Below are 14,943 nucleotides of genomic sequence, written 5' to 3'. Positions count from 1 at the left end.
AGAGGTGTGAAGCACCATAATCCAAACTACTGCCTGTTGCTGGGATCTCTTCCAACAGGCCAGCACATGTGGAAACGAGTGACACAATCTCCTTGAAATGCACATGGAATCTGCACCCAGCTTTTGCCACTGAGTGCTGTGTCAGCACCCTGACCTACACAGCATGACTCACCACAACTTTGAATTTGTGTTTTTGCATCCCTGTCTAGATCCAGAGTACCATGATTTGCTTTGGCATCTCCATGCCCTGTGCCAACACTGTGCTGCTTCCCATGGACAGTCCCCATGACCCAGCCAGCTCTCCTGAGCCTGGGCCATGGAGCATCATCAAACACACCCCTTCCCAAATCTCTCTGTGCAGTCTCCATGAACTTCTCCCTGCAAGGCACTATGTCATGTTCAATGACATCAGAAACCAGCTCATCTTGGTGCAATGACCATTTCTAATGGAAATCCATTGGACAGCTCCCATGCCATTAGGGAATTAAACAGACTGGCAGCTGGCAGCTGACACTGCCTATCACTTTCAAGTGGTATTGCAAATGTCTCATTGGTATTTTTACATTCTGAACTTGCAAATCAGCTTTCACATTGCAGGGTGAAATTCTTCAATATGGTACTTTTCTCATTTACATAGCACCAGAAAATGTGCTTCAATCTCATTTTTCTTCACTACTCCCACACCATTTGCTATGAACAACATAAATTATAAAGAAATGTAGCAAGTCACTTATTTTTGTAAAACAAGTACCTCTATCAAGCAAGAAAAGAGAAAGAAGCCCTTAAAAATGAACTTTTTTTTTTTTTTTACTTCCTGTTCTTGTTTTAAGTAAGTTGCAAATGCTGTGCATCTGTGAAGCTGCAAGTCCTAATGTGTATCACTGCTGGACTACAATAACTTCTACAGGTAGCAAATAAAAGTGATACAATGCCATTACTCACCTTTCCTATCTTTATGCAGGAATTAATAGTATCTAGGAAATCAGCTTTTTTTTCATTTATAGGCACTTCTGTTAATTCCTTTTCTATTAGTTCACCTATTTGATAGCCCATCATTGTTTCAAAAGCAGGATTGACGTACTGTGAAATAAAAAAAAACAACAAATACCCATTCAACAGTATACTTAAAGCACAAGAGAATCCCTTGTTTTGTCTGCTTAACCAGGAGATCTCTTTCCCAGCCTGAAATAAATGTCTGTGTGTACTATTCCTGAGAGAGATGCTCACATTTTTTTTTCTTTGTGAAGCAAACCAGGAATTTCCATGCTAGAATAGTTGTGCAGAGTGCATGCATGTCAGCAAGGAGAGGGAAGTTATGCAAACAGCTGAATATCACACATCCACAGAGTTTAGACACACAACATAAATTCCTGAAAAACTGGCTCTGTCAGCTCCCAAACCAATAAACCTCAAACCTACCTCAGTGTTCCTAAAATCACAAACTGGACAGTGGAATATCATAGGAATATTATCCATATCTATTGGCAAATTCGTCATCTCATTCTGTGCAAGGGCCAAACATCACTATTCCTCTGTCCAGGCAAAGCCCAGCCAAGCAGAGTGGAAGAAGTGGGATTTAATAAAGCAGGCTTCTCCCTGAAGGGAATGCTGCATTTCACTGCAGTTTTTGGCCCCTGCCCAATAAAGCTGCAGACTGGTACCAGCAGCCCACCCCTCCATGGTCTTCTCACTTGCTGAGTTACAGGCACAGTCCTGTCAAAGCAGCATCTGGATGCCTTTACAGCTTACAATCTTTTAATATGAGAGGAAGGAAAACGTGCCACTCTGCTTGTAATGGTTCTCCACTAAAGAGAGAACACTCTTTTCCTTCCCAAAGGAAGCCCTTCCTTCTCCTCCCTGTGCAAAAGCTGGGCCTGATGGAGCTCCAGGACTTCTGAAAGTGTCAGTTCTCTCATACTCTGGGGCTGTCTGCAGAGGGACAAAATTTGTTATGAAAAAAGTGTATTTAAAACTACTTCAGGGTGTGTTCTGTTATTTCTGTAAAAGAGATGAAGAAGGCATATCCTTCAATGAAGCTGCCATTGTCAAGATTTGGCTCAAGAAGGTACAATTTGTATGTGTGTTATAATTCCCAGAGGCTTAGACTCAAGCTCTTTACCCATAATAAAATCACTCATCCCTGCATCATAGCTAGAGATGGAACTAACTCCTTTAAAAAGATGATGGTTTTCAGAACTGCAAAACTAAGCACAATTTCTTTTGCCTGCTTTAAAGAAATTTCTAAGAGAAGATTACATTCAAAAACAGTTGGCCCAAAAATTCTGATACATCAAACAGTATCAGATTTTAGGGGAAAAAAAAAAAGTAGGGTTATTTGAATAGTACATCCATTAGATTTTAAAGAGCATCAAATTAACACAATATTTTTGGAAAAGAATGCACATAAACCAGCGGCTGCATTCATTCTTGATATAGAGAAGGAATGAATAGAGAAAAAGAATCAATACAAAATAAACAAACGAGAGTAAATTCAGAAACAACAATCTCCCTTAAAATTTATTTGATTTAGTCCAGACACTTTAATTGGAGAAAATTCTACACTGCAGCTAAACTCACTTCAGTCTTTTAGAAGCATTAAGTTAGATTCTTGGGCTGAAAGAAAGAGTAAGTGTAATCATAGACGAAATAAAATACAGAGCAATTTTCTGTACTTATGACTGGAACAAACCTGTATTACATGGTCTTCACTTGTGATCTCAATGGCTTCTTGACTTTTCTCTAATGCTGTAAATAATGAATTACATGCCCTGGAGAAAAAAGAAAAAGGCATCCAAAAATTTTATCCACTTAATTCTTATATATGATAATAAAGTATTACAACTTCATACTGAATAGTGTTGTAGTTTAACAATTAATTTATTTTCTCCAGGTAACTGGCATTCTATAATTAACTACTGCACATTAAAATAAATACTCTATTAAGGATATGGCTAAATTGGAAATTCTTTGTTGATAATGTTTTTGGTAAAATTACCTTAATTTGAATTGTGCCTTCACCTGTCCAAATTCCAGTTGAATCAACTCATTGTAACAGGCCATTCTACTAGGATTTTCTACATATCTCTGCAAATAAAAGGTTACATATATTTCATTAATACACATTCCTGTCTGCAAGGATTTGAAGCTCTGATTTCTTTTGCTTGCTAAACAACCAGAAAAGGAGTAGACATGCCAAAAATGAATATGCTGGGACACGAGCAATGAGAGAAAATTATTTTTTGGTACTAGCAAAACTTTTCAAGTTACTGCATTTTGAAAATGTGAGAGATCCTCATAGCAATGAGGTTCAGCCAACCTGTTAATCTCTGTGACTGTCAGCAGGATCAACGTATATTTTTTTAAATCTACTTTTAGCTTTCATGCTGCTTATTTAAAATAACAGTGAAAAAAAATTTGGTCTTAAGTAGTAAAAGTTACTATGAAGTTATTATGAGTTTCTAATTTCTAATATCCCAAACTGTCTAAATAGATGAAAAAAAAATTCCTGTGATGTATACCTTATTCACCTTGGGGCTTTTATAGCAATGATCTCAGCATCTCTCAATAACTTTCACTTTTTAAAAAGACATTTCATTTTAACAGGCATGAGCCTGAATGGTAAATCTTTGTTCACACTGAAGTCCCACAGACATGGATAGTTTGGGTGGGAGGATTGATTATCACAGGTAAGCCACAACAATCAAAGCTGCTAAACAAAATTTTCTGTGCTTTGCCATTAGCTCCATCTCCAAAGCTCTGATCCATAAATTATTCAGAACCTGTGTTGAATTACTTATGTGCCCACTGGAATGACTCTGTTCATATAAATGCCATTATTTTCAGGCTGTAGCATTTCCTGGATCAGGACCTTACTAGAAATAAGCAAATGGGTGCAAATGGAATGTGATGGGACAGCAAAAATCTGGTGAGCGTGCAACCAAATATTTGGAATAGTGCTGTAAATCAGGCCAATTCTTGTTCCATTGTCAGCTGAAGGCAGTTAAGGTACCCACTGAACTGATGCACTAATAAGCACCTTTTCTACTCAGCTGGAATAGTTGCCAAGGAACAGAATCAATGCAATACTTCCCAGGTGCCTCCAAACAACAGCTAATGGCACTTGACAGTGTGTGAAGGCTGTTTACAGTGGGAATTGGCATTTGATAGAAGAAATTTCCCACAGAGCATTCTGTTGTTCATTGCAAGCTGCTCTCTGCCTCTGCCACAGCCACTAATCAATTTGTCAATGTCAACTTTTCAAGGAAAGGATAATGTAATTAATCTGAAATAAATGTATGAAGCCGAGAAGTCTCAGACCCACTTCTTATATCCCCAAGAGTGTCACATCAACATTCAGAACTGGGACATAGAAGAATGAGCAGCACGAAAAAGATCTACAGGTTGGATCACTGGCACAAATGGTGACTGACAGCCAAACTTCTGGAGAGCTTCTTGCTTGACAATTTTGAAATGTCAGAGCAAGCCAGCTGAGCACAGCACATACCCTTGTGAAGCCAGCAGAGATCAGGGGCAATATTGATGACTCCTCACGATCAGTGTGCCTTTGAAACAAGGAGGATAAATCAGTGATTATTTTTGTAGTTAACTCAGACCAAATTTCACAATCTATTCATCTACTTGTACTCCAGATATCACACTGAGGCTAATGCTAGATCCTTACAGGACATAGGAATTAGACATATTTTTTATAAGGTTTCATTTTAGGCATGGATAAGCCAAAACATTATTTTCCTTCATGCATGTAATGAGCTGCTTACATCAAAAAAACTCTAATGCTTCAAGGAACCAATTAATGAGCTAGATCATTAGACTTTTTCTGTACTGGATCCTTGTTGTTTATGCTGGCATTAGTCAGAAATGAACCTGAAAGTCTGCACAGCCAAAGTTTTAATAAATTACTTGCTATCTGAATGTACCAAATCTCAGATGGGCAACTCAAGGTGCCTGAATTAAGATGGATTTTCTAGTGTTTCCTATCCACTGCCTTCTAGTAAGTCACATTTGGGACACATTCCAAATGAAGTACCTGAATAATCTGGCTATACTGTGAAAAGACCCTTTAACACACATGAATGTATGGCTGGAATCTGGAAGAAAGCTATGTGAAGTCTCTGTCAATAAGCAGATTGAAGCTGGTCATGTTTAGCAGATGGCACAATAGCTTTTATTTATGCAGGAAGTTTTGGATCTTGAAATGTTTAATTAAGGTCTTTTTCTTTTTTTTTTGGTAGAGATGGTAGTGTATTTTTAATGGGAAATTTCAACACCTCAGAATTGGTTTTCAGAAATAATGTGTTCTGAGAAATGGCTATTCCCAAATTATGCTTTGAGGAAATTAACTTCCAGTTATTTAATTTCATTAAATATACAGGATTTCTTTCTTTTTTACTTTTACATTATTTTGTAAGTAATGTTTTCAAGGGAGGGGGAGGAAATAGCATCCATAGTACTTCACTGAGTTAAGTACTACATACATAATCATATATACATAAATCAAACTATACATAATGTAATCATACATAAACATATCTACATACATAACCTCTTTTGCTTTTACAACTTCTGTGGTCAGAGGATACTTTGCACTGATCACATTGTTCTATATTGCTTTTCATACTCAGTGGATCTCTGGGTTTTGCTGAGATTAATCATATTGAAAGGCAGATTAAGAAAGGTTCAAAACACACATCAGTGAGACAGTTTTGTACAGGATGTTGCAGAAGTTGTTTGAAACATGCTCTGAAAGTTTGCAGTGACTTGGGGGGAGTGCAAGGAGGAACCCAAAATAAAGTTCAAAATTACATCCTTTAGTAAAAACTAGAAATTAAAAAAACAATTTCTGTCCCAATGCTATGGTCAAGGATAGTAAAAACTCTGGTACAGCACATTATTATTAGCACAGTAGGAAGTTCTAATTGAGGTTTTTTAATGTAGTGTTTACTTTTACAATGCTAAGATTTACAGTTTTGATCACAGGTGAAAGTAAAGATATGAGTATTTACCTTTGTACTACACAAATAATGACTGTATTTTCTGAGGCTTTCGTTGTTCTGATAGACCTTTAAATAAAAAGCAAACTATTTAAATACTTTTGAAGTTCACATTTCAGAAAACATGACTTTACAGAACCTTCAGACAGCACTTTTCTTAAAATATCTCTTTTAAATCATTTAACAAATGAAACGAAACACAAATCCTGAGCTTGCTGCTAAGAAAGGAGAATAAATTATATCTGAGACTCCACGAACATAGATTAATCTACAACTCAAATACTCTCAGTGGGGGAATGGCAAAAAATATTATCTCTGAAACAGCATATAATGGACTTGTTTGAAGGGTTTGGCCTCACTCATTTAAGGTGCATTTTACTGAGTTCTGGGTCAGATTGGCAAAAATGGAACAAGGGGAACAGTGCTGCTACCCAATCTTGGCCTGAAAACGATCTTATCTACTTCCCTCAGTTCAGCAAGAAGAGCCTTTGCCCCACCACAGTCCCCCAGGGCACACACTGTGACCCTGCCACCCCACCCCAGTGATTTATTCAGTCTAGACACGCTCCCAAGGGCGATTTCACTGCCAAGTCACTGGAGCAAGGCACCGCTGCCTGTCAAGTCTCTGTGAAGAGACTCACAAAGGCAAATCCTTTCCTCCTTTTTTCATACTTTACAGCAATTTCTAAAATTAATTTTGGAATCTGCTTGCAATTTTGCTCTTCGTAACATATTTTCAAATGTTGTAGATATGGAAACTCGCACACCAAATATTGCCCATTTGCATTGGCAGTTGTTCAGTTATTCAACAGGAAGTGACATTGCAAAAAAATTAGAACATTAATGAAGTGAATGAATTAATTAAGGTGCTTGGCAGCACATGCTACCTTTGCAGTTGATCTGGTGTGAAAACAAGGAACCAGATAATTGAAAAGAAAAGACAAAAAAAGACCAAATAACAAAAGAAAACCAAAAAACTACCCAACAGTTCACTATGGCAACAAATTTGTACACTGCAGCTCCAAGCCAGATGGAGTTTCAGAGACTCTAGGACACAACGAAAAATGCAGCTGCTATCAGAGGTAAAGCACTGAAGTAACAGTACTTGATGCTGCCAGTGCACACCTGTCTAAAACAAAAAGAATCAATGCTGGGAAGAGTTTATAAAAGCATCATATAAAAGCAAAAACTCTTCGATGATGTGTTTACATTGTTACACACTAATTACACTGAAACAGTGCTTACCTGCATAGTGCTTCTGCATCGAAGTATCTGGAATGCCTATGGTCAATAATGATAATGTCATGGTGTTTATCTAGGAAACATTCTAGTGCAGACTGAGGTGTCCTGGCAATATTACATCGAAATCCAGCCTTGTCACACGCCCAGCGGAACCCGTTACTCTGCTCGTCTTCCTCAGCAAACACTAAAAGTACCTGAGGTGAAGACAGGCAGTGGACAATCACAAACAAATCTTACAGCAGATTCTGTGATTTTCCCCCCGTTCTTAACATGTTTTTTAAAGTCACTTTTGAGGCTTAATAATTGTTTTTAAAAGAATTGCTTTCTACAGACCACTGTTTTTTTCATAGCTGCCTGTACACAGAGAGGTGTTTCAAGTGGGTGTAACAGTCTGCCAGAGGTAAGTATATCCACACGGGAAGAACAAGTTTTGGAACTGTCTTGTCATTATCTACAAAGAAAGCTCAGGCAATCAGCTGACACAAGATGCCTGTGTTTCAGACAGTGTACATGAACCAACAGTGAGTTCACTTCTCCAAAACTGTCTCACATGCAAACTTTTCCTTGGGGTTGTTTTTCTTGCCATGGTCATATTCCAAAAAAAGGGGAAAACAAATAAACAAATAAACTCCAACAACAACAACAACAACAAACCCACAGATCATCTTGTGTGAATCAGTATTTAAAGCTGCTTCAATGGCATGACAAAAAAGTCTGCTTTCCTTCCCATCTCATCCTAATTCCCCAAAATACTGGATGCTGCTCACTCCGTGGGGTTTCTGGAAATTCTGAATAGGTTGGTCAAAAGGAACTCATGCCAGATTGAAATCATAAGCAGTACCACTGTATATGGAGTATGTCCCTGTGTGACTCCTACACAAAGCCTGCCACAGGATTTGTATCACAGAAGGAGATTATCATAGCTGAAATCCAGAACTGGAGGTCAGACCTAGGAGCCACTATCTGCTCTGTCCTAACTTGCTGTGTAATTGCCAGTAACTAATCTCTCTAAGCCTTTTTAAAATCAACACAATGCCTAAAGACTAAAAGTATGGGAAGGCCCAATTCCTTTAAAATATATTTCCAATTCTAGGATTTAACACAGAAGATGAACAAAGTCTGCTAAAGAAGACTTACTGATGTGATTGTGCTTTGCATCAGAATAGTGTTTTGCAGAAGAAAACTTCTCTTGCCTGAAAGAATACAGTATGGCAGACTATAGATCAATGTTGTGTTGATTTTGGGGATGGTCCAGCACATGCAGCTTTTTGGGAAAGATGGGTAACCAAGCCAGCATTTGGTCTATTTTCCCAAGACACCAATCTTTCAGTAGCTGATTTAAACCCACTCTGATATGTTTTTTTCAGGCAAAGTGAAGCATGTGTAACTCACATCACATCCCACTGCTGTTTATCTTCTGCGTAATTTTAGGAACTCCAGTGCTGTTACACTTTGGACCAGGCTGGTGAAATGTCTATCAGTAAATATTAACATATCCATGTACTGCATATTTTGTAAGAATGAAGGATCTTGGACACATTCAGTTCAGGTTCCTTTTACAGCAACCTGCAAAACTGTTTGCAAAATCATGTCATAGTTTGGGCTATATTTAGTGAAGTTAATCTATAACACTCCTTAAGAGGAGAAGAAAGGCTTTCAACAATAGCACAGGAAATCAGCAGATCTGAGTTGTATGACTGACTCTAGCAAAAATGTGATGTTGCCTACCTTCTCCTTCCCTCACACCTGCCAGCTATATTACCAGATAAATCAGCAGCATTTCAGAGTGGTCTATGACCGGACAAAAGTGATACAATCATTAAAAACAATACAGATGGCAGAAATACTCAAGGACTACTCCAGTTTTGGAGAACAGCTGGATGATGATGTCCTAAGATCTGGTTTTTGATGATATTACTATTCTCAAGAAGCTGTTAAACTGCAGTTCTTAAGACAGACATTTTCAAATTATTAGGTCCACATTGTCTCTACTTGCAGAGTTTTGCAATTACTGACTGAGGAACATCTTGGATGATTAATGGTTCAGTATGCCTTGGGATATGGAAGAATTTTCAAAGGATGTCCAAAGGAGTCATATATCTACAAACCTCATGTCCATCCCAGGCAAAGTAAGGGGACAAATGACATAAACCCTTTATTAATAAAGGCATAAAAGAAGATTAATTATAGTCAGTCAGTAATGAATAATAAAAAAAATATCTTTTGCCAAGTTCAATTCATATCTTTTGTAATGATATCGCAAGTTTCTTTGGCTTGGAATCAGTTTGGTGAGATTTTGATTAAGAATTTGACTAGCAGTAAAATACAAAATGAGGCACAAACTAAATTGATGACAAGGTAACTAATACCAGAAAAAATTGCTCTATTTTTATGAGCTGAGAGATGGTTGGAGAAAACAGGCAGGGTTTTTAGGATAACACATATAGAATGTCATGATAAAAATCTGTTATGTACACATTATCTCTTGAAAAAAATATTCTGTGAAGTTCCCTATAATCTGAGAAATTCCAGTCATAAATTTTAAGCTAACATCTGTGATATTTTAGAAATCAAAACTTCAGTTTGAACTGCTATGTTACCTGAAGTTGATCTTGATGAAGTCTCATTGGGCCAAACTGCACATCTGTTACTGGTGCCTAGAAGAAATAAGAAGGGAACTTATTAATGAATAATACCTAAGGAAGAAGAAACATTATCTCTATTATCTCTCTTATCTACCATTGTCTGGGGGGATATGTTACTATCATTATGAGGCTGCATCCTGATAAGGGTCTTATTCTGTTTTTTTAAATTTATATGCTAAGTTCGAAATAACAAACTAGCCTTCAAGTAATTTTTAATTGTTATTTTAAATGTAAACTAACAGATTAGTCATGAAAGTCTGGGAGACAGATTGTTATTTTTCTGTATCTTCTGTATCACTCCAGCTGTTCTGTGAAACATGGAAATGTTTAAAAACTGCTTCTTTTAAAGTCCAAAAAAGCATTAAAGCTCCAGGAGAAATGCAAAAATACTTAATTCTTCTCTTAGAATTTCAAATGGAACAGGTGCTCAAATTTCATATATAACAGGTGCCCAAGGGTGCTACAGAAAGACACTGATTTAATTTCTCCAGGAGCATTTTGCTGCATTCCCTGCTGCCCACCCAACCACTCCAGGGAAGGTTCCAGGATTCAGGAACGTGTTGGGATGAAGCATGTATTCAGCATGCAGCTTTGCTTGAAAAACCCTGCAAAAATACTGTCCTATGTCACGCTTTTGACTCGTCAGTGATTCTCACATTAGGTTCTGCTCAGTACCATAGTTCAGTTTAGGATGCAGGGACTCATTGGCCACGCGGGTGCAGGGCTGGGCTTTGCTCCGGCAAGTGGCCAGGTGATTAAAGGAGGGCTCCAGGGAGTGAGCTAAAGGGAGTGGGCTAAAGGGAGTGGGCTAAAAGTGAGCTAAAGGGAGTGGGCTAAAGGGAGTGGGCTAAAAGTGAGCTAAAGGGAGTGGGCTAAAGGGAGTGAGCTAAAGGGAGTGGGCTAAAAGTGAGCTAAAGGGAGTGGGCTAAAGGGAGTGGGCTAAAAGTGAGCTAAAGGGAGTGGGCTAAAGTGAGAGGGCTAAAAGTGAGGTAAAGGGAGTGGGCTAAAGGGAGTGGGCTAAAGGGAGTGGGCTAAAGGGAGTGAGCTAAAGGGAGTGGGCTAAAGGGAGGGGGCTAAAAGTGAGCTAAAGGGAGTGGGCTAAAAGTGAGCTAAAGGGAGTGGGCTAAAGGGAGTGGGCTAAAAGTGAGCTAAAGGGAGTGGGCTAAAGGGAGTGGGCTAAAGGGAGTGGGCTAAAGGGAGTGAGCTAAAGGGAGTGGGCTAAAGGGAGTGGGCTAAAAGTGAGCTAAAGGGAGTGGGCTAAAAGTGAGCTAAAGGGAGTGGGCTAAAGGGAGTGGGCTAAAAGTGAGCTAAAGGGAGTGGGCTAAAGGGAGTGGGCTAAAGGGAGTGGGCTAAAGGGAGTGGGCTAAAGGGAGTGGGCTAAAGGGAGTGAGCTAAAGGGAGTGGGCTAAAAGTGAGCTAAAGGGAGTGGGCTAAAGGGAGTGGGCTAAAAGTGAGCTAAAGGGAGTGGGCTAAAGGGAGTGGGCTAAAAGTGAGCTAAAGGGAGTGGGCTAAAGGGAGTGGGCTAAAAGTGAGCTAAAGGGAGTGGGCTAAAAGTGAGCTAAAGGGAGTGGGCTAAAGGGAGAGGGCTAAAAGTGAGCTAAAGGGAGTGGGCTAAAGGGAGGGGGCTAAAAGTGAGCTAAAGGGAGTGGGCTAAAGTGAGAGGGCTAAAAGGAGTGGGCTAAAGGGAGTGGGCTAAAAGTGAGCTAAAGGGAGAGGGCTAAAAGTGAGCTAAAGGGAGTGGGCTAAAGGGAGTGGGCTAAAGGGAGAGGGCTAAAAGTGAGCTAAAGGGACCGGGCTAAAGGGAGTGGGCTAACGGGAGCTGGCAAACAAACAGGAGTGTGTCACAGCAATTTGTGCAGGCACAGTTGCAGGTTTCCTCCTGCTAGTGTGGTTTTCAGTTTGTTGCTTGTTGTGTTTCTCTTGGTCTGTTGGTTGGTTTTGGGATTTTTTGTTAGTAATGTTTTTTACACAATCAAAAGCTGAAGTTAGCACAAATGTATGTAGTCAAACAGAACCCTCCAAAAAGGATGTGTCTGTCCAGACCGCTTCCTATGCAGAGTGTTTGAGGTGAGCAGTGGTATCAGAGGGTAATACAGAAGAAGCTTGCCTGTGGTGTGAACAGGTGAATTATCTCCTTTCAATAGTGGCCCATCTTAGGGAGGAAGTTCAAAGACTAAGGAGCATGAGGGAAAGTGAAAGGGAAATAGATTGGCATAGTTCTACACTTCCATCCTTGAGGGAGCCCCAGCAGGAGTCAGAGGACTCCCATGGCTCCCACTGTCAGGAAACAGGAGAACACACCTGGTGAGTGAAGGGGAGTGGAAATGGGTCCCTGCTTGGGGAGGTAATCAAAATTCCTCCCAACCTCCATCACCTACCCAGGTGCCACTCCAGAACAGGTATGAGAGTCTGGATCTAGAGAGTCAGCCAGATGACAGAGAAGAAAACTATCTGCCCAGTTTCAAAGGAACACAGAAATAAAAAGAGGATGTATCACCTTTGGAAGGAGGGTCAGGTCTCTCAGGAAGTATTTAAGGTGTTTGTTAGGGATGTTGGAAAAAAATTAGAGAGGCTAAAACTCAGTTCAATCTTAATTTGGCAAGTTCTGCAAAGGATAATAAAATTTTTTTTTACAAATATATAAATGGCAAAAGGAAGGCGTAAGACCAACCTTCGTTCTCTATTGGATGTGGGACAGAACTCAGTAACTGCAGGTGAGCAGAAGGCAGAAGTGCTTAATGCCTTCTTTGCCTCAGTCTTTAGTGGGGAAAGAGACTTTGTCCTCAGGACAACTGCTCTCCTGGGTTCTTTTTATATTCTTTGGACTCAATGATCTTGAAGGTCTCTTCCAACCTACTGATTCTGTGTAACTGTGCCAGGATCCTTCCCCCTCACTTGTCCCTTCATGGGGAGGGCAATGACCACAAGTGCTGTTTATCACAACTGCTTCTCTTTTATATCATTAATCAAGCTTCAACATTAATGACTCTTCAACTGGTATGGGACTACTTCTACAGGAGTTAAACACATAAATACAGAGGGACACTCTAATAGGATTACACAGCTTTGGTCCTTTGAGAATTCCCACCACACAAGTATCAGCACTTTCAATGTACTTAAATATTTTTTCATCTCTTGTCCCAGAAATAAAAACTAAAAAACAGGAATAACAATGTTCCCCATTCAAAATAGGAAACAAAGTCCAACTATTGGTCCTCGGAGTCACATAGACTCTTCAAAAGTAACTGGATTAAGAAACCAGAAGAAAATAATCTTTGGCAATGCAGTAAATGTAAGACATCTCTGAACTGAAATGTTAAAAGAAAAGAGCCGTTGAGCACAAAGGTGGCATTTTGACTTTTTTTTTTTCAAAATTAAAACCCCACTTGAAGATCAGATTTATTGCTTTGCAACCTATAATTTTTCCAATAAGTAGTTCTATAGAGTCACCAGTACCACCCACAGAAAAATCTTTTAGAACTGCACACTCCACTCTTTCTATGACCTTAATGCTCCATTGCTCAGCCCTAAGAGTATGTCATTGGTGATTTTATTTCTTTATCAACTTGGAAGTCATCACTGCAACATTAAATAAGCAACAAACATGAGTCAAGGAAAAATGGTAACACAGTGCCTACAAAAGCATTCCAGGAACCAGTGTTTGCCTGTCTTGCTTAAGTGGGCTTTTAAGAGCTGATGTTAAAATGACATGGAGGGGTTTCAGATTTATTCAGTCATTCTGGTCAGATTATCTTAGTTTAAATCCATTCCAGTAATTTCCTTTTTTCTGATTTTGCGACCAAAGATCTCTCTTCAGTTGGAAAACTCGAGCTACTTTACTCTCCCCTGTGGTACATCAAGCAATTATTCAAAATCTACACTACAATACAGCAAGGACTTTTGCTGATAACACACAGAAGGATAGAATCCAGCTCTTTGCACCAGTGTTACTGGTTTACTAGTAACTGGTTTACTAGATGGTTGCTATTCATCCTGAATCAGTAAGATCATCAGAAATGTCTGAAGGACATGGAGAGAGCATGTCAATTGAGTAAGAGAGACCTAAAAGATACCTTTTTACAGTTACTTCTCTGTCCAGAACTGTACTTCAAATTAAACCTTGGACTTTTTGTGTACTCTACCTACCAGTAAAAAACCATGAGCGTTCCATGTCACCAGGCAATGGCCTGAGCTGGAAGGTTCAGATCCAGAGCTGAACTTCACTGGCATCTGGGGGGAATGTAAAACCTCATCTACCACATCAGTGTACCCTTGGACTATCAGTCCTGGCCTGATAGAAGAATTTGAACAAATGAGATAAACACAGTATTGCCACTTACTGCTTTTCAGATGCTTCTTTCTTTTAAGAAGACTATGAATGAATAGCCATCGACATATTTAAAGGACTGAGCCTGAAAAACACTTTTCTGCCAGAAATCTGTGGCTATTGCTGCAATGAAAATACCTGTCTATGCACCATTTATGCCTAAATCACAAGAAGTGACTAGATGAGATAACCTGTCTTGTTATACATTAACTTGCTGTCCTGAATAGAATCAAAGCCTTAGTCTGCATCTCAGCTGGAAAATTGTGGTGAACTCCAGTTAATTCTTAATCCTGTTGAAATCTGTTCAAATAACTTGATTAATCATTTAAACTTTTTGTGTGCTGCAGGTAGCACTGAGAAGTAACATGCTGATTAAGTATTGTGTCAAAAATCAAGGCTTCAGCAAGGATTAGCAAAAACTCTCAACTATCGCTGAACTAAATGAGCTTTTAAAAATACCTCTAATGCTGCAATCTTATAACAAAACCAAACACAGCCAAAGTCATACTGCACAAACATGTCTTTATTCACTCACACCTTCTTCTACTCCTTCCTTGGAATTTCTTTCCTAGCCGAAAAGCTCAAGTACATTTTCAGATTGGCAGACACGACTTAGGCATGTGACAGCCTTCCAGGCAGGCAGAGATTGGGAAGAGTGTCTGAGAAGACAGAGGTAGAACTCGCTGTGGTTCCAGGAACTGGCTGTGATAGAGCTGGG

The 14,943-nt window shown here is 39.3% G+C and overlaps 1 protein-coding gene across 1 annotated transcript in view; it reads right to left on the bottom strand.

Moving 5' to 3' along the window:
• The window catches only part of PDE8A (phosphodiesterase 8A), a 30,256-nt gene extending 20,361 nt beyond the window's left edge, over nucleotides 1-9,895 (bottom strand). The window contains exons 1-7 of the mRNA XM_062501842.1: nucleotides 9,854-9,895; nucleotides 7,257-7,447; nucleotides 6,024-6,080; nucleotides 4,505-4,562; nucleotides 2,996-3,084; nucleotides 2,690-2,768; nucleotides 943-1,080 (exon numbers count right to left, since the gene is read on the bottom strand). Of these exons, the coding sequence (XP_062357826.1) occupies nucleotides 943-1,080; nucleotides 2,690-2,768; nucleotides 2,996-3,084; nucleotides 4,505-4,562; nucleotides 6,024-6,080; nucleotides 7,257-7,447; nucleotides 9,854-9,880 (639 nt within the window). The 5' untranslated portion in view covers nucleotides 9,881-9,895. The remainder of the gene's footprint in view (nucleotides 1-942; nucleotides 1,081-2,689; nucleotides 2,769-2,995; nucleotides 3,085-4,504; nucleotides 4,563-6,023; nucleotides 6,081-7,256; nucleotides 7,448-9,853) is intronic.
• Nucleotides 9,896-14,943: the final 5,048 nt, after the last annotated feature.

Source organism: Cinclus cinclus, chromosome 13 (genome assembly GCF_963662255.1).
Source record: "Cinclus cinclus chromosome 13, bCinCin1.1, whole genome shotgun sequence".
Classification (NCBI taxonomy): Eukaryota; Metazoa; Chordata; class Aves; order Passeriformes; family Cinclidae; genus Cinclus; species Cinclus cinclus.
The sequence above is the reverse complement of the archived record's forward strand: the minus strand, read 5'-3'. Positions and strand labels throughout refer to the sequence as shown.